This window comes from Amblyraja radiata, chromosome 22 (genome assembly GCF_010909765.2).
Source record: "Amblyraja radiata isolate CabotCenter1 chromosome 22, sAmbRad1.1.pri, whole genome shotgun sequence".
Lineage (NCBI taxonomy): Eukaryota > Metazoa > Chordata > Chondrichthyes > Rajiformes > Rajidae > Amblyraja > Amblyraja radiata.
In genome coordinates this window covers 42478777-42498442 of record NC_045977.1, presented here as the reverse complement: position 1 = coordinate 42498442, position 19666 = coordinate 42478777, and the positions used below count along the sequence as shown (strand labels likewise).

Genomic DNA, 19666 nt, shown 5'->3' with positions numbered 1-19666 from the left:
ACACCCGGGAACGTTGGCATTCCATGCTTCCCTCCCGTTCTCACTGTCTCCCACCTTCTCTCTTCCAGTACCTTAGGTGTAACAATCGTACTGTAGGACTTGTCGAGGAACGACTCCGTTTCTCGGACGAACCGGAGGTCATCCACTTGCTTCTCCAGTTCCCCAACACGGCCCTTCAGGAGCTCTACCTGGATGCACCTCTCGCATTTGTAGCAGCCAGAGGCACCGGCGGTGTCCTTGACCTCCCACATACTGCAAGCATCGCACTGAATCAGCTTGCCTGACATCTCCTTCTTTCGTCTCCGAAGGCTCTCGAGCCAAAGACTCACACTTTTCTCACAGGGCACTTCCCTCACAAGGCCGCTCACTCACTGCCGCTCTCTAAGAGCAGTCTTGCTTAAATTGACTGATAAATTGCCTGATTTACCAATTTACAAACCAAATTCCTCAGTTTTCAACTGTTTTCCCAGCACTGACTCACTTCTCTCCTCCCACTTGGGCTAGAGCCAATCGGTCGTATCTCTTGCTAAACTCCTGCTGCTGTTGTTGCTCCCAGAACTACAGCAGTTCTGAGTCAAGTCTGCCTGTCCTTGACCTGTACTTTAACTGTTTTCACTTCTCTCCTCCCACTTGGGCTAGAGCCAATCAGTCGTATCTCTTGCTAAGCTCCTGCTGTTGTTGTTGCTCCCAAAACTACAGCAGTTCTGAGATAGAGGATTTGCAACCAAATCTAAGCATTCCAAGATGGATATTTATTGAATGCCCTCCTGTTCCTACCTTCTGTGTCAATCCCAGTTGTTGAATAGACACTCTTGCAGGTGAACCTCTACCGTTGCTGGTTTTATCCCACAATGTGAGAGGGCATAAGGCTGTATAATTATCTATTGGGTACCGTGTTTGCCACCTGTTGTGCTGCTGCTGCTGCTGCAAGAAAGAATGTCATTGTTCTGTTTCAGGACTTATGACAATAAAACACACACGACTGTCTATTGAGAGACTACTTCTGAACTCTCTCAGAAACAATCAGTGCCCAGTGTTCAACCAGCTTCCTGTCTCACCTTTGATGCTCCCAAGACCCAGGGACATCCAATATCACCCAATCAATAGCATTCAACTGGAAGACCATACACATTCAATACAGGATCGCTGGTCGGCGCAGACCCGGTGGGCCGCAGGGCCTGTTTCCACGCTATTTGTCCAAACTAAGAAGGAAACATCGTCTACTCTGTTATGGCACAACGTCACGTGTGTGACTATCACTTATTAAACAAAGTGCAAGTCAATGCATTCTCAGTTTAACAGGAAAATATATTTGTTCTCAACCTCCCTCCTTCCAATGAGCTCTGAATAATACAAACAGCAGCAAAAAATATACTCTTATTAGTTTAATTAAAACGAGTGCAATCATAGATCATCTTTTTCAATAATATATAACATTTGAAGAAATTAAAATTTATTTGAAGATATACACAGTGATGAATAAAACTGTATCACAAACTCTATGTATGGCTGGCTGGCCAGGATTAAGACACATTTTACTCAAGCAACTAGACTTTTAGATTATTTGACAGCAAGTACACGAAATATGGCAATTATATAGAAATTATTTTGACATAATCCACCATTAATGCACCAGGTAGCATGTGTAACAGTCTAGAACAGAGGACAATCACCCATGGCTCATTATGAATACTGTTCATTGATATCTTTCTCTGATACAAAATATCAGTAAAAATTACAAAAACATTGCCCAGATTAAGTGTGAAACTGGTGTTACACGAATGGATTGGTGTTCAATTTACACATTTACAACCAAGACATCTGACAACGAAAAATTAACACTAACTTTAACACATAATTAGTATTTTCACAGTAGTGGATGCTGAATGTTACACAAATTATACTTTGAAATATCTTTAGAGGTCAAACTATTGATTTTTTAAATACTGGTGTAAATGGCGGATAGAGATGTTGAATAAGTAGGTGTAGATTTGTCAGACTGTTTGATAGCGATCAGTTGAATTGTGGGTTGTGTGGCCCTTTGTGCTGTCAATCGCTTCATCGTTTCACTTATGGGCACCCAGAACATCATTGAAAACATTAAGGAAGAGATGTGCGTGATGTGGTCTGAACACTAAGGTTGGGCGGAATCGAATAGACTTTTCTCCACAGCCACCGAGTACAATACCTAATGGAAGAAGAGTCAGTGGTCAAATGCATGGAAAAACAATTCTTCATCAATTGCTCACTCACTTGTCTAGTTTAAGTAACATTGACTTTGTGAAAACTTTATGGTGCTTTGCTCGCAAGTAACAACACGATATACCGTAGACAATTACAAATAAAACATTATAATTTAAACATGTGAAGAATTAAATAAAATACCAGAGGCTACAGACTTTTGGCTGTTGAGTAGAGCTACTGCTCGTGGAGAAAAAGCTGTTTTTATGACTGTTTTTCCTTGATCAGCTCCGTTCCTGAAAGTATTATCATTCATTAGATCATAAGGATAGGAGCATATTGAGGCCATTCGGCCCATCAAGTCTACTCCGCCATTCAATCATGGCTGATCTATCTCTCTCTCCGAACCCCATTCTCCGGCCTTTTTCCCCATAACCCCTGACACTCGTACTGATCGAGAATCTATCTCTGCCTTTAAAATATCCACTGACTTGGCCTCCAAAGAAGTCCACAGATTCACCACCCTCTGTCTAAATAAATTCCTCCTCATCTCCTTCCTAAAGGAATGTCCTTTAATTCTAAGGCTATGACCTCTGGTCCTAGACTCTCCCACTAGTGGAAACATCCTCTCCACATCCACTCTATCCAGGCCTTTCATTATTCTGTACGTTTTAATAAGGTCCCCCCTCATTCTTCTAAACTCCAGCGAGTACAGGCCCAGTGCCGACAAACGCTCATCATAGGTTTACCTACGTATTATAGTCAATAGACAATGGGTGCAGGAGTAGGCCGTTCGGCCCTTTGAGCCAGCAGCGCCATTCAATGTGATCATGGCTGATCATCCCCAATCAGTACCCCGTTCCTGCCTTCTCCCCATATCCCCTGACTCCGCTATCTTTAAGAGCCCTATCTAGCTCTCTCTTGAAAGTATCCAGTGAACCGACCTCCACCGCCCTCTGAGGCAGTGAATACCATAGACTCAGACTCTCTGTGTGAAATTCCTGGGATCATTCTTGTAAACCTCCTCTGGACCCTCTCCAGAGTCAGCACATCCTTCCTCAGATATGGTGTCCAAAATTGCTCATAATATTCCAAATGCTGTCTGTACCTTATAGAGCCTCAGCATTACATCCCTGTGTTTGTATTCAAGCCCTCTTGAAATAAATGCATTGCGTTTGCCTTCTTTAATGCATTCAGCAAGCACCGGGTGATGGTGATCATGGGCACTGCCCTCCTCTACATCAAGGTATCGACACCAGGCACTCCCTCAAGAAGGCGGCATCTATCATCACAGATTCCCCACCATGCCCTCTTCACACTGCTGCCGTCGGGCAGGAGGTACAGAGGCCTGAAGTCTCACACCACCAGGTTCAGGAACAGCTACTTCCCTACAACCATCACACCCTAATCCTACCTCAGGAATAGATCACTGCAGACTACATGTTGCACTACTGTTGACTTGGTGCTTTTTCTTTTCTATTATTGCTTTTACACTAACCCTTTTTTTTGGTATATAAATGCCAGTCTTTTTTTTAATTACAATTTGATGTACGATTTATGTACAATCAATAATGTATGTTTGCCTGAGTCTATGTGCCTGTAATGCTGCTGCTAGCTAGATCTGTCAATGTGTCTGTACTTCACCGCATGTGCGCATGAACTTGCTGTGGGCACCTACATCGTTCATGCCGATTCTTTTTTTTCCACTTACATTTTTATTGATTTTTCACAGAGATATATACAAAACAGTGCAACACCATCACCATAAATAAAACAAAATAAGAAAAACAACAATCAAAAAAAAAGGATAGGAGAAAAAAAGTAAATAAATTTAAAAGATTGAATAAGACCGTGTTGTTCACTTACCAAATAAAAAAAAACGTTACATTGATTCGTTATCTGGAGATATTTCAATATTCACACAAACATACCATCTAGTTCTATATAACACAATCTTCCCATATCTCGCTCGGCATTTATCTAGTTGGTGTCATGGCTCAAATAAACAGTCCATTTTTCCCAGATCTTCTCAAATGAATTCTCCTTGACTCTCAATGTTCATGCCGATTCTACCTGCCCGCTTGGGTCAGGGTTGCCCAGCCTGGCAGTGAACCCCATCCAGCCCAGAGTTGGAACGACCTCTTCAGTTGACAGCAGGCCAACTCAGCCCCACATCACTACATCCCGCCTCTGAAACTTTATAGTGAGACTCATAATGCTTTTTTTAACCTGACTCTGATGCTCCTTCTCTGGTTCGAACACGCTGTGATATTCCCAGGCCTTGTTTGCTCTCTCCTAACATTAACTGGAAGTGGAAGATAGAGAATGCGGCTGGGATTTTAAAGGCGTGACATCCATTCAACATCTTTCACAGTCACAGAATGTGGGAAGCACGATTAGCCCACTGTTGTAGCCACATAGCTCAGAGCAGCCTCTTGAAAACAGCAAAGGGGAAACTGGCCAGGACTGTGGGAATTATGCCTCATTCAAAAGTACCTACATTTAATGCACATTTAAATGTCTGGCAACACCTGGGAATTTTGTACTCAAAGACTTGCAAAGTCCCAGCTCATACTAGTCCCAGTGGTACACGATACATTTCTTCACATCGTTATGATGTATTCACCTCTTTTACACATCACATTACAATCTCTAATACAAGATTTTACTCCTGGATAATTTTACATCTGTGACCCTCGAGCAGACGACATTTGGTCCCACTAACTATGGACTCAGTCACAACTTCAAACTATATGATGGCCCACATTATGATGTTATGCCTCAGCTCCCGAAGCCCAATGCCTAGCACAAGCAATAGGCTCCAAGTCTACAGCGTGAGTTGGAGTCCGTGGTGACTGTCCTTACCTTTGTTTCTCATCTGCAAGACAAGTTGATTGCGGACGGTTTCATTGGGCGCATCGATGGAGCAGAAGGTTCCTCTTCCTCTGGCTCTGCTCAGGATGTGGGGATAGAGAACCTGTACAGAGGCACAGCATTGAAATCCAAGACCAATCAATTCACACAAATCCCAAAGGGAACCAGAGATTGTACACCGAGATTGTACAGCTCGAGTCTGAAGATGATTCTTGCTTACATGATCATCAAAAAATGATGCCCGTGATCTGTGTCTCCTCCTGGTCTCATTCAAAAATCTTGTACTAAAATAACCATATTTGTTTGTCAAAGGCCACACATAAAACTCAAGGTGTGTGCATAATCTATCTTTAGGTTTCTGAAAATCTAACTTTGATTTGATATCCTGCACTCATCCTGTCCAGCAGTAGGGACTCACCCGATATCTGTTCAATGCCGCTTGCAAAAATACTGTGTTGATTCAGTTCAGTTGAGTTTATTGCCACGTGTATCGAGGTACAGTGAAAAGCTTTTGTTGCGTGCTATCCAGTCAGCGGGAAGACTATACATGATTACAATTGATCCATTTACAGTGTACAGATACATGATCAGGGAATAACGTATGCAGTTGACTGTCACAGCCGACTCAATCTACAGCAGGCTGAACGACAAAGACAAAGCTGATGGGATTTGCTAAAACTGGAAGATGATGGCAATTGGTCTCAGGGAGTTACATGTGCTGTAACCCTGCCCAGCAAACACATCGGTAGTAAAACAAAGAACTGCAGGTGCTGGTTTACAAAAAAAAAGACACAAAAGTGCTGGAGTAACTCAGTGGGTCAGGCAGCATCTGTGGAGAACATGGATAGGTGACGTTTCACAGAGTGCTGGAGTAACTCAGCGGGTCAGGCAGCATCTGTGGAGAACATGAATCGGTGACGTTCTTCAGTAATGTTGTCAATACAAAATGACCATCAGTCCTGAGTTGCTCACCATGTCTCCTAACCACACTGGGCCACAGTGTACTGATGTTCCCATGAATTACACCCCCCCCCCTCCACTTGTAGCAAATACATTTATTTATTGATGAATTGTAATAACACTTATTAAAAAATATATCTAAATATAGCAAGTGAATAACGCACAATGAATTTAAATGTATTAAGAAATTAATGTAAATAGAAAATTAGAATAGGCCAAGCAACTCTAAAATAAAGTAATTCTTTTACATTTCTTTACCCCTGAAGGAAATGTAAAATAATGACTTTATTTCACAGTTCCAAACAGATCATGCTCTTTACCTGCAGTTCCTTCAGTCCATTAAATAGAACCTTTCCACTTGCATTGACGTTATCCAGAAGCTTTTCACCTCGAATGACATTGAGTACTTCAGAAAACATCAGATTTTTGGAAGGATCTCCTAGCCATGTGTTGAAAATCCTGTAGGGCTGCAACGACACAGAGCATCACCAGAAAAGCTGGAGGAACTCAGATAGAAACAGTTACTTTAAAGGGAGAAGAGGCTTTCCCAACATAGCAAACACAAACAAGTTTTCCACGTAAAAGTCTTTCCAGTTATTGTTTTGGCGAATATGGTTCAGTAACAAAACATGTCACTAACCTAGTACATTGAGATTTTTGTTGTTATTAAAAATGTACATTTTTAACACATAAACTATGCAAATACTCCTCCTACATTCTACCCATTCAGTAGTGGCAGACTCGCTAATGTTTGCACCAATCTTTAAACATAACATACAAGAGATCAGTGTGCAAAATTAGAGCACATGGCATTGGGGGTAGAGTATTGACATGGGCAGAGAACTGGTCGGCAGACAGGAAGCAAAGAGTAGGAATTAACAGGTACTTTTCAGAATGGCAGGCAGTGACTAGTGGGGTGCTGCAAGGCTCGGTGCTGGGACCGCAGTTATTTACAATATATATTAACGATTTAGACGAGGGAATTAAATGTAACATCTCCAAGTTTGCGGATGACACAAAGCTGGGTGGCAGTGTGAGCTGCGAGGAGGATGCTATGAGACTAGATAGGGTGACTTGGATAGGTTGGGTGAGTGGGCAGATGCATGGCAGATGCAGTATAATGTGGATAAATGTGAGGTTATCCACTTTGGTAGCAAGAACAGGAAGGCAGATTATTATCTGAATGGTGTCAGATTAGGAAAAGGGGAGATGCAACGAGACCTGGGTGTCCTTGTCCATAAATCACCAGGTTAATTCCCGGGATGGCCGGACTGACATATGATGAAAGAATGGGTCGACTGGGCTTGGATTCACTGGAATTTAGAAGGATGAGAGGATATCTTATAGAAACATATACAATTCTTAAAGGATTGGACAGGCTAGATGCAGGAAAAATGTTCCCCATGTTGGCGGAGTCCAGAACCAGGGGTCACAATTTAAGAATAAGGGGTCGGCCATTTAGGACTGAGATGAGGAAAAACATTTTCACCCAGAGAGTTGTGAATCTGTGGAATTCTCTGCCACAGAAGGCAGTGGAGGCCAATTCACTGGATGTTTTCAAGAGAGAGTTAGATTTAGCTCTTTCGGCTAAAGGAATGAAGGGATATGAGGAAAAAGCAGGAACGGGGTACTGATTGTGGATGATTAGCCATGATCATATTGAATGGCGCTGCTGGCTCGAAGGGCCGAATGGCCTACTCCTGCACCTATTTTTCTATGTTTTCTATGTTTCTATAACATCCTTGCCACTCATGTGGCCCCCTGTGGTGATATCCCATCCCTTGCTTGAGGGATGTCCCCACCGGACTCTGCCCCTCAATGTCCAGCAGCAAAAGGACCCTCGACTGTGGTCCTCCCCCAGAGCCTTGGCATCGGCTGCACCGAGCTTCAGTGCGTCGCTCAGCACGTACTCCTGCAGTCTGGAGTGCGCCAGTCGGCACCATTGCGCTGTGCTGGAGTTTAGTTTAGTTTAGAGATATGGCACGGAAACAGGCCCTTCGGCCCACCGAGTCCGCGCCGACCAGTGATCCCCGCACACTAACACTATCCTACACACACTAGGGACAGTTTACACTTATACCAAGTATATAAACCCAAGTAAATTAACCTACAAACTTGTATGTTTTTGGCTTTGATAGAGTGGATGTGGAGAGGATGTTTCCACTAGTGGGAGAGTCCAGGGCAAGAGATCACAGCTCAGAATTAAAATACATTCTTTTAGGAAGGAGATGAGGAGGAATTTCTTTAGTCAGAGGGTGGTAAATCTGTGGTATTTTTCGTAAAAGAAGGCTGTGGAGGCCAAGTCAGTGGATATATTTAAGGCAGAGGTAGATAGATTCTTGATTAGTACGGGTGTCAGGGGTTATGGGGAGAAGGCAGGAGAATGGGGTTAGGAGGGAGACATAGATCAGCCATGATTGAATGGTGGAGTAGACATGATGGGTTGAAAGGCCTAATTCTACTCCTCTCATTTATGACCTTATCATCTTATGTGTGGGAGGAAACCGAAGATCTCGGAGAAAACCCACGCCGCCATGGCGAGAACGTGCAAACTCCGTGCAGTAAGCGCCCGTAGTCGGGATCGAACTTGGATCTCTGGCGCTGCAAGCGCTGTAAGGCAGCAACTCTACCGCTGCGCCACCGTGACCGCCCTCGGTGTGGAAGGAAGATGTGGTTGATCACAGACACTCACCATATCGGGCCTCAGTTCATCCTTGTAGAAGTAGCCACCAGACAACAGCTTCTTGCTGAAGGTGACGATGTCCGCGGGGTCATCCAGGCCCCAGTGCTCGTGGGCCCAGAACTTGCCCGTGGCTCCGCCCCCTGTCTGTACCTCATCGCACAGGAACGCACATCCGTGCTGGGATCACCATCGCCCGGGGCAGGGAGGGGAGGGAGAGGGACAACAAGGCAGAACGTCAAACACTGGGCAATGATAAACACAACGGGAGCTCTGAAGTTAGAACCATCTCTCTGCAGGAGACGACTCAAACAACACAAAACAAAATGGGAGACAGCAAAGTGAAATAAATCTATTGTCAGTGTTAATAACTCTTCCGTGCAGGAAGGAACTGCAGATGCTGGTTTACACTGAAGATAAACACAAAAAGCCGCAGTAACTCAGCGGATCAGGCAGCATCTCTAGAGAAAAGGAATAGGTGACGTTTTGTCAGTCTGAGGAAGGATCTCGACCCGAAACATCACGGAACAGCACCTGGACCTGATGGTATACCCGGCCGTGTTCTAAAAACCTGTGTGGACCAACTGGCGGGAGTTTTTACGGACATTTTCAACCTCTCACTTCTGAGGTCTGAGGTCCCCACCTGCTTTAAAAGGGCATCAATTATACCGGTGCCCAAGAAGAGTAAGGTGACGTGCCTCAATGACTATCGACCAGTGGCACTAACGCCGGTGGTGATGAAGTGCTTTGAGAGGTTGATCATGGAGCAAATCAACTCCTACATCGACAAAAACCTGGACCCACTGCAGTTCGCGTACCGCCACAACAGATCAACGGTGGATGCGATCTCGCTGGCCCTCCACTCCGCACTGGACCACTTGGACAACAAAAACTCATATGTCAGGCTGTTATTCATTGATTACAGCTCGGCATTTAACACAATCATCCCCTCCAAACTGGTTACCAAACTCGCAGAACTGGGTCTCTGCGCATCCCTCTGCAACTGGATCCTCGACTTCCTCATCCACAGACCACAGTCTGTTCGTATTGGTGGAAATGTGTCAGCCTCAATAACAATCAGCACGGGAGCACCTCAAGGTTGCGTGCTCAGCCCCCTGCTGTACTCACTCTATACCCATGACTGCGTAGCGAACCACAGTGCGAACTCTATCATCAAGTTCGCTGATGACACCACTATTGTGGGGCGTATCACTGATGGGGATGAGTCAGAGTACAGAAGAGAGATCGAGCAACTGTCCATATGGTGCCAGCGCAATAACCTGGCCCTCAACACCAGCAAAACCAAGGAACTGATTGTGGACTTTGGAAGGAGTAGGAGGGGGACCCACAGACCCATTTATATCAATGGGTCGATGGTTGAAAGGGTCAAGAACTTCAAATTCCTGGGGGTGCACATCTCTGAAGATCTTTCCTGGTCCGAGAACACTAACGCAATTATCAAAAAAGCTCATCAGCGCCTCTACTTCCTGAGAAGATTATGGAGAGTCGGATTGTCAAGGAAGACTCTCTCTAACTTCTACAGGTGCACAGTCGAGAGCATGCTGACCGGTTGCATCGTGGCTTGGTTCGGCAATTTGAGCGCCCTGGAGAGGAAAAGACTACAAAAAGTAGTAAACACTGCCCAGTCCATCATCGGCTCTGACCTTCCTTCCATCGAGGGGATTTATCGCAGTCGCTGCCTCAAAAAGGCTGGCAGTATCATCAAAGACCCACACCATCCTGGCCACACACTCATCTCCCTGCTACCTTCAGGTAGAAGGTACAGGAGCCTGAAGACTGCAACAACCAGGTTCAGGAATAGCTACTTCCCCTCAGCCATCAGGCTATTAAACCTGGCTCGGACAAAACTCTGATTATTAGCAACCACTTTCTGTTATTTGCACTACCAGTTTATTTATTCATGTGTGTATATATTTATATCATGGTATATGGACACATTTATCTGTTTTGTAGTAAATGCCTACTATTTTCTGTGTGGTTAAGCAAAGCAATAATTTCATTGTCCTATACAGGGACACATGACAATAAACTCACTTGAACTTGAACTTGAACCTATTCCTTTTCTCCAGAGATGCTGTCTGACCTGCTGAGTTACTCCAGCATTTTGTGTCTATTCAGTTTCAGTTCAGTTTAGTTTATTGTCACGTGTACCAAGGTACAGTGAAAAGCTTTTGTTGCGTGCTATCCAGTCAGCGGAAAGACAATACATGATTACAGTCGAGCCATTCACAGTGTACAGATAAATGATAAGGCAATAATGTTTAGTGCAAGGTAAAGAAATCCATATTTTCCAATCTTTCTTGTACATAACAAATATCAAAAATGCACAATGTGTATTTGATGCGGTTCCTCTTTATTTAGGAGGAAGTTCCTTGTGCGTGACCAGCCATGTGAATGGGAAGTAGGAGCATTTTAGTTGCCGTAGACTATTTTCTAAATGGGGAGAGAATCCAGAAATCAGAGGTGCAAAGAGACTTGGGAATGCTAGTGCAGGATTCCCAAACAGTCGAATCAATAGTAAAAGCAGTGCTAGCATTTATTTCAAGAGGGCTTGTGTACAAAAACAGGGATGTAATGCTGAGGCTCTATATGGCGCTGGTCAGGCAGTGTTTGGAATATTGTGAGCAAGTTTGGGCACCGTATCTGTGCAAGGGTGTGCTGGCTCTGGAGAGGGTCCAGACCAGGTTTACAAGTTTACAAGAATGATCCCAGGAATGATCATTGCCCGAGGTGATTGTTGTATTTATTGAGCTCGTGGTGAAAATACTGAGCAAAGAGTAGGAGTAAACGGGTCCTTTTCAGAATGGCAGGCAGTGACTAGTGGGGTACCGCAAGGCTCAGTGCTGGGACCCCAGCTATTTACAATATATATTAATGATTTGGACGAGGGAATTGAATGCAACATCTCCAAGTTTGTGGATGACATGAAGTTGGGGGGCAGTGTTAGCTGTGTGGAGGATGCTAAGAGGCTGCAAGATGACTTGGATAGGTTGGGTGAGTGGGCAAATGCATGGCAGATGCAGTATAATGTGGATAAATGTGAGGTTATCCACTTTGATGGCAAAAACAGGAAAGTAGACTGTTATCTGAATGGTAGCCGATTAGGAAAAGGGGAGATGCAACGAGACCTGGGTGTCATGATACACCAGTCATTGAAAGTAGGCATGCAGGTGCAGCAGGCAGTGAAGAAAGCGAATGGTATGTTAGCATTCATAGCAAAAGGATTTGAGTATAGGAGCAGGGAGGTTCAACTGCAGCTGTACAGGGTCTTGGTGAGACCACACCTGGAGTATTGCGTACAGTTTTGGTCTCCTAATCTGAGGAAGGACATTCTTGCCATAGAGGGAGTACAGAGAAGGTTCACCAGACTGATTCCTGGGATGTCAAGACTTTCATATGAAGAAAGACTGGATAGACTCGGCTTGCACTCGCAAGAATTTAGAAGATTGAGGGGGGATCTTGTGGAAACTTACAAAATTCTTAAGGGGTTGGACAGGCTAGATGCAGGAAGATTGTTCCCGATGTTGGGGAAGTCCAGAACAAGGGGTCACAGTTTAAGGATAAGGGGAAATCTTTTAGGACCGAGATGAGGAAAACATTTTTTACACAGAGAGTGGTGAATCTCTGGAATTCTCTGCCACAGAGGGTAGTCGAGGCCAGTTCATTGGCTATATTTAAGAGGGAGTTAGATGTGGCCCTTGTGGCTATGGCTCAGGAGGTATGGAGAGAAAGCAGGTACAGGATACTGAGTTGGATGATCAGCCATGATCATATTGAATGGCGGTGCAGGCTCGAAGGGCCGAATGGCCTACTCCTGCACCTATTTTCTATGTTTCTATGTTCACGGGACCGGCTGGACTGCCTGTGTACATAATGCAGGGTTCCTAAGCAATGTGACGTGGCTGGGGCGGGGCGGGGCAGGGCAAGGTGCACGGCCAGAAATCGGGGGCCTCTTTCACCTCTTGTTCTGGAGGTCAAGTACGTTTTCCAAGCTAGTTATGAAACGGCCAAACTTGCAAATCGGTACAGTTTTACCAAGTCGCTGAGAGGAACCTACCTTCTTGGCAACGTCACGTAACTTGCGGAAGAAGTCATCTGATGCATGGTTATCTCCTCCCTCAGACTGGATTGGCTCAATGATTATTGCAGCCACATTTCTTCCCTTCTTTCCGTATTTTTCTATCAGATCTTCCACCTGGGTGGGCGAGAGGAGAGGAGAGCAATTGCAAGCTTGGCTTTCTTAATTCATGAGCAACGGTCAAGTTATGTGACCTAGTTAACAATGTGACGTTTAATTCGAGAGATCCAGGTAAATATTGCAACCATCCTAAGCAACTGTCCACATTGCAGCAACTGCTGTTACATTATTCAAGGCTGATCCTTGGGATAACACTATCAATCTATATCAGCCTTGTAACTTACTTTTAAACCTATATGGTTGGCGATTATTGTCTTGCACTCTGGAGTGTTGCAACAGTAATTCCCAAGGCAATACACAAACTCCCACAATCTCCGTGCACCAGGCCACTCAGAGTAACAATCATCGGGATTTAATGCGTTTTTTCTGCTGACAATTTGACAATCTATTTAACTACACAGGAGGGTTCTAGGAGTGTTTTATAATAGTGTTTAAGACGGAACTGCAGATGCGGGAAAATCGAAGGTAGACAAAAATGCTGGAGAAACTCAGCGGGTGAGGCAGCATCTATGGAGCAAAGGAATAGGCGACGTTTCGGAAACTCAGCGGGTGAGGCATCATCTATGGGGCGAAGGAATAGGTGACGTTTCGGGACGAGACCCTTCTGGAAACTCAGCGGGTGAGGCAGCATCTATGGAGCGAAGGAATAGGTGACGTTTCGGGTCGTTTTGTCTATCTTAGATAATGTGTTGAGTCTCTTTCAAAGAAATCCCAATGCAGCAAACTCAAGCAGTTTTCTACCATTCCCATTGTTGGGCTTCATATGTGATAGGAGTAGAATTAGGCCATTCAGCCCATCAAGTCTACTCCGCCATTCAAGCACAGCTGATCTATCTCTCCCTCCTCACGCCATTCTCCTGCCTTCTCCCCACAACCCCTGACACCCGTACTGATCTGTTAATCTCCGTCGTAAATATACCCAATGACTTGACCTCCACACCCGTCGGCAGCAATTAATTCCACAGATTCACCACCCGCTGACTTAAAAATTCCTTCTCATTTCCATTCTACAGGAATATCCTTTTATTCTGAAGCCGTGCCCTCTGGTCCCAGACTCTCCCACTTCAATGGGAAGGCCAACTGGTTGCCGGCTATTGGTTGTCTATAGTCTGAAGAATGATCCCGACACTAAACAGCACCTTTCCATGTGCTCCACAGATGCTGCCTGACCCGCTGAGTTACTCCAGCACTCTGTAAAACGTCACCTATCCATGTTCTCCACAGATGCTGCCTGACCCGCTGAGTTACTCCAGCACTCTGTGAAACGTCACCTATCCATGTTCTCCACAGATGCTGCCTGACCCGCTGAGTTACTCCAGCACTCTGTGAAACTTCACCTATCCATGTTCTCCACAGATGCTGCCTGACCCGCTGAGTTACTCCAGCACTCTGTAAAACGTCACCTATCCATGTTCTCCACAGATGCTGCCTGACCCGCTGAGTTACTCCAGCACTCTGTGAAACGTCACCTATCCATGTTCTCCACAGATGCTGCCTGACCCGCTGAGTTACTCCAGCACTCTGTGTTTTTCATTGCCTGTCACTCACCATTAAATTTCCTTTAAACATTGCAATTTGTGGCAATTTATTTCAGTCGGACTTTGAACACCTGAAGCAGGTACATACGTCATTGAGCAGAACATCCAGATTGAAGTGTGTACCAAAGATAATAATTCTGGTGCCATGGCAACCACATATAAACGTCAGATTCAGTCATGAGATAATATTTCCCGATGAGAAGCTCCCACTGAGTCTCATGATTCTTCTTCCAACCTGCTTCTGAAAACCTTACTTCCTCATCTTTGTGGTTGTGGTTCAGACAACAGATTCATAGATGACAAGCTCTCTGCCTGATTTAGTTGTTAGTTTTAGTTTTAGATATACAGTGCAGAAACAGGATCTTCGGCCCACCGAGTCCGCGCTGACCAGCGATCCCCGCACATTAACACTATCCTACACACACTAGGGACAATATTTTAATCTTACACCAAGCCAATTACCCCACAAACCTGCACGTCTTTGGATCCCGGAGAAAACCCACACGGGTCACGGGGAGAACATACAAACTCCGCACAGACAGCACCCGTAGTCGGGATGGAACCCGGGTCTCTGGCGCTGTGAGGCAGCAACTCTACCGCTGTGCCACCGTGCCGCCCTGGGTCAGATTCCATTCAATTGGCTGAAACACTTGGAGCAAACAGAGTGAAGAGTGTGACTGACCTCTTCCAGGCACCTCGCCTCTTCTTCTGAATTCTCCCGCACAAACTCGTCCAGGGGATACTTCAGCTTTGGGAACGGAGCGGTGGGCCAGTCAAAGGCTGGAATGTCCAGCTTGTGGACAGCCTTGGAGTGGGTCGCTGTCAGGCAACCTGGGAAGGGAGAGCAACGCCAATCGCTCATCAATAAATCCATGAAAACCTAACGTCAGGATCAGGGAGCGCAGTAACATTAAATAACTTCAACATTCCTCACATATTACAGGTGATGAGATATCTCCACAGTGAAGATCTTTGGTTTGTTCACATGCTCAATACGATCAAATAATTACATTTTTAGAATAAATCATGAGAGGAATAGATCAGGTGGGCGCACAGAGTCTCTTGCCCAGAGTAGGTGAATCGAGGACCAGAGGACATAGGTTTAAGGTGAAGGGGAGAAGATTTAGAAACATAGAAATTAGGTGCAGGAGTAGGCCATTCGGCCCTTCGAGCCTGCACCGCCATTCAATATGATCATGGCTGATCATCCAACTCAGTATCCCGTACCTGCCTTCTCTCCATACCCTCTGATCCCCTTAGCCACAAGGGCCACATCTAACTCCCTTAATAAGAATCTGAGGGGTAACATTTTTACACACGGGGTGGTGGGTGTATGGCACAAGCTGCCAGAGAAGGTAGTTGAGGCAAGGACTATCCCATCGTTTAAGAAACAGTTACACAGGTACATGGATAGGACAGGTTTGGAGAGATATGGGCCAAACGCGGGCAGGTGGGACTAGTGTAGATGGGACATGTTGGTCGGTGTGGGCAAGTTGGGGGCGAAGGGCCTGTTTCCACGCTGCATCACTCTATGAATCTAAATATTTAATTGTCAGAATTATGTCAACATTTTTATTGTTAGTATATTATTATTATTGGATTGGTGATTTCCTCTAATACCACAATACAAAGCCACGTCACAGTGAGCTAAAGAACAGCAAATAATTACCCGGAAACAGATTCTCTCCTCGAACCTCTTTAACATCTTTACCAAAACACTCAACTACTTTCCCGAAGAAAGGGCTCAACCCGAAATATCATCTATCCATGTTCTTCAGTGATGCTGCCTGACCCGCTGAGTTACTCCAGCACTCTGAGAAATGTCACCTATCCATGTTCTCCACAGATGCTGCCTGACCCGCTGAGTTACTCCAGCACTCTGTGAAATGTCACCTATCCATGTTCTCCATAGATGCTGCCTGACCCACTGAGTTACTCCAGCACTCTGTGAAATGTCACCTATCCATGTTCTCCACAGATGCTGCCTGACCCGCTGAGTTACTCCAGCACTGTGTCTTTTGTTGTAAGCCAGCACCTGCAGTTCCTTTTCACCTCTGTCTATTCTCCCATTATCTTGCTTATCTTTCTAACAATCCTTACATTTATTTCCAAATCATTTTGCCTACTCCCTTCATAACTTTCACTGGGCATCTGGTTAGAAGTGACGGTTCTCTAATTTATCTCCGATCAGCATTAACCTCATAGGCCAGAATGTTACAAGTATTTAACGAGTCTCCCACAAGTGACAGAGATTTATGTCCCACTTAGGCGATTTGTTCGGCAACAGTCATAGTCGTAGCAGGTCGCCGAAAAAACAGTGAATGGACCCCCCTACGACAACGTCTACAACAACCTACCTCCTAGTCTACAACTGGCGACCCATTAGGACGTCCACCTACGACAACCTACGTCCACCCGCGACCACCCACGACAAGGTAAGACAATTCAGTCGCCGGTACCTGTCGCCGGTTGACGTAGGTAGTCGCCAATGGAATTCACCGAAGTCAGCATCGGCGACAACCTATGACAAGCCACTGTCGCTGAAAAGGTTTGAACATTTCAAAATCCAGCGGCGACCAGAACAACGCTACGATTCTTTGGGCAACTGAGGAGACGACTCACGACCATACAGGCGACCCCCCGGCGACCATGTGGCGACAGCCTAGTTGACTGTAGTCACCTAAAAAATCGCTTAAGTGGGACAGGGGCATTATGCTCATTCTTGTAGTGGCTTGAAGCCAAATACATTCATAATGATTGAGTCTGAAGAAGGATCTCGGCCTAAAAACATCACCCATTCTTTCTCTCCATAGATGCTGCCTGTCCCGCTGAGTTACTCCAGCATTTTGTGTCTATCTTCACTTATTCATAAGTTATTTAAAAAAAATATATATATTTTTTAAAAATCTGTGGAATTTGTTCCTTACCAAACGTCCGTCCATGAAATCCACCCATGAAGGAGAGAATGGTGATGTTGGGGCTGCCCGGAGCCTGGAGAAAGAGGCAGCAATCAGACACCACTAGGTGACACCGTTTCACATGAAGGCTAAATACGTACACACACCTCACTGGCACACTTACCTTCAAATCCCCCTCTGCATTCCTGGTAGAACCTGCACCATGAGAAGCCATCAGTTCATCAATTTTGAGAAAGATGTCGTTTGTGAATTAGAAACAAAAAAACAGCAGACGCTGGCTCATACTAAAGACAGACACAAAGTGCTGGAGTAACTCAGCAGGTCAGGCAGCATCTCTGGAGACAAATGATCAACACCCTTCTTTAGAACCTATCCTTTTTCTCGACAGATCTTGCCTGACTTGCTGAGTTACTCCAGCACCTTTTGTCCAATTTTTTCTGAATTACTTTGCCAATATTTCTGTTGCAAAACCTCAGCAGCCTTTATAGATCGTAATACAGTTCATCAGATACAGGAGCAGAACACAAAGTACTGGAGGAACTGAGCAGGTCTCCAGTCTGTAGACAGGTCCCGGCCTGAAACATTGTCTGTCCATTCTCTCCATAGATGCTGCCTGACCAGCTGAGTTCCTCCAGCACTTTGTCTTTTGATCAAGACATCAGAATCTGCAGTTCTTGTGTCTCCATTATCAGAAACAAGATCTGTTCACAAGATACTCGGAATGAAATGAGAGGAACAGATCGGGTCGATGCGCAGAGTCTCTGGCCCAGAGTAGGTGAAGGGGAAAATATTTCATAGGAATCTGAGGGGTAACTTTTTCACACAGAGGGTGGTGGGTGTTGGGAACGAGCTGCCAGAGGAGGTAGTTCCCGATGTTGGGGGAGTCCTGAACCAGGGGCCACAGTTTAAGAATAAGGAGTAAGCCATTTAGAACGGAGACGAGGAAACACTTTTTCTCACAGAGAGTGGTGAGTCTGTGGAATTCTCTGCCCCAGAGGGCGGTGGAGGCCGGTTCTCTGGATACTTTCAAGAGAGAGCTAGATAGGGCTCTTAAAGATAGCGGAGTCAGGGGATATGGAGGGAAGGCAAGAACGGGGTACTGATTGTGGATGATCAGCCATGATCACATTGAATGGTGATGCTGGCTCGAAGGGCCGAATGGCCTACTCCTGCACCCATTGTCTATTGTCTATTTTCAGTAGAAGTTACGATCACTGTTGTACATCGCATTGTAAGGAATGATGATAACGCACACACACACACCAAAATCCTATACTTCCAGCGGCGGAAGTCCGCAGGAACTGGAGGACAGAGATGTGTGGTGCGTCCGTCACGTTTCCCGTTGGAAACCAGCGCCACTGCATCGCTAATGTTTTCAACGATGATGATTACATTTCCCACTGGTGGAATGTAACGCAATACAACAGAAAGACATTTATACGGGTGCTGGCTACAATTCTTGAAGGAGTTGCAATTGTTATCGGCGTCGAGAGTTTGGAGGGTTTACCTGGTTGATCATGCACGATTCCAGCTCTTCCTTTGTGTGGATCACCTCTCCTCTTTGTTTGTTCTAAACAGAAGGAGACGGGCAGACAGGTCATTTAGTAAAAGTGGTGACAGACAATAGACAACAGGTGCAGGAGTAGGCCATTCCACCCTTCGAGCCAGCACCGCCATTCAATGTGATCATGACTGATCATCCCCAATCAGTACCCCGTTCCTGCCTTCTCCCCATATCCCCTGACTGCTATCTTTAAGAGCCCTATCCAGCTCTCTCTTGAAAACATCCAGAGAACCTTCGTCCACCGCCCTCTGAGGCAGAGAATTCCACACACTCACAACTCTCTGCGAGAAAAAGTGTTTCCTCGTCTCCGTTCTAAATGGCTTACCCCTTATTCTTAAACTGTGGCCCCTGGTTCTGGACTCCCCCAACATCGGGAACATGTTTCCTGCCTCAAGCGTGTCCAAACCCTTAAACAATCTTATATGTTTCAATGAGAATCCCTCTCATCCTTCTAAACTCCAGAGTGTACAAGCCCAACTGCTACATTCTCTCAGCATATGACAGTCCCGCCATCCCGGGAATTAACCTTGTTCCAATTCTTGCCCTTCAGCAAGTAGAGCACTTCCTCGGCTGACACACTTTGGGTGAGGAGATGAGCTGACCTGGCAACTACTGCTGGGGCCGGACCATGTGCTGGTACCAACTACACCTGAAGATGCTTCCCACACCGACCCTTGTGTCCTGGGCCTCCCCCATTGGCAGAGAGAGAGAGACCACACACAAACTGGAGGA

The 19666-nt window shown here is 45.5% G+C and overlaps 1 protein-coding gene across 4 annotated transcripts in view; it reads right to left on the bottom strand.

Annotated features, from left to right (window-relative positions):
* Nucleotides 1–1370: 1370 nt before the first annotated feature.
* The window catches only part of abat (4-aminobutyrate aminotransferase), a 95023-nt gene continuing 76727 nt past the window's right edge, over nt 1371–19666 (bottom strand). For all 4 annotated transcript variants that reach the window (XM_033041170.1, XM_033041169.1, XM_033041168.1 and 1 more), the window contains exons 9-16: nt 18878–18940; nt 17380–17443; nt 15135–15283; nt 12774–12911; nt 8708–8875; nt 6336–6482; nt 5047–5158; nt 1371–2188 (exon numbers count right to left, since the gene is read on the bottom strand). In XM_033041170.1, the coding sequence (XP_032897061.1) occupies nt 2067–2188; nt 5047–5158; nt 6336–6482; nt 8708–8875; nt 12774–12911; nt 15135–15283; nt 17380–17443; nt 18878–18940 (963 nt within the window). In that variant the 3' untranslated portion in view covers nt 1371–2066. The remainder of the gene's footprint in view (nt 2189–5046; nt 5159–6335; nt 6483–8707; nt 8876–12773; nt 12912–15134; nt 15284–17379; nt 17444–18877; nt 18941–19666) is intronic.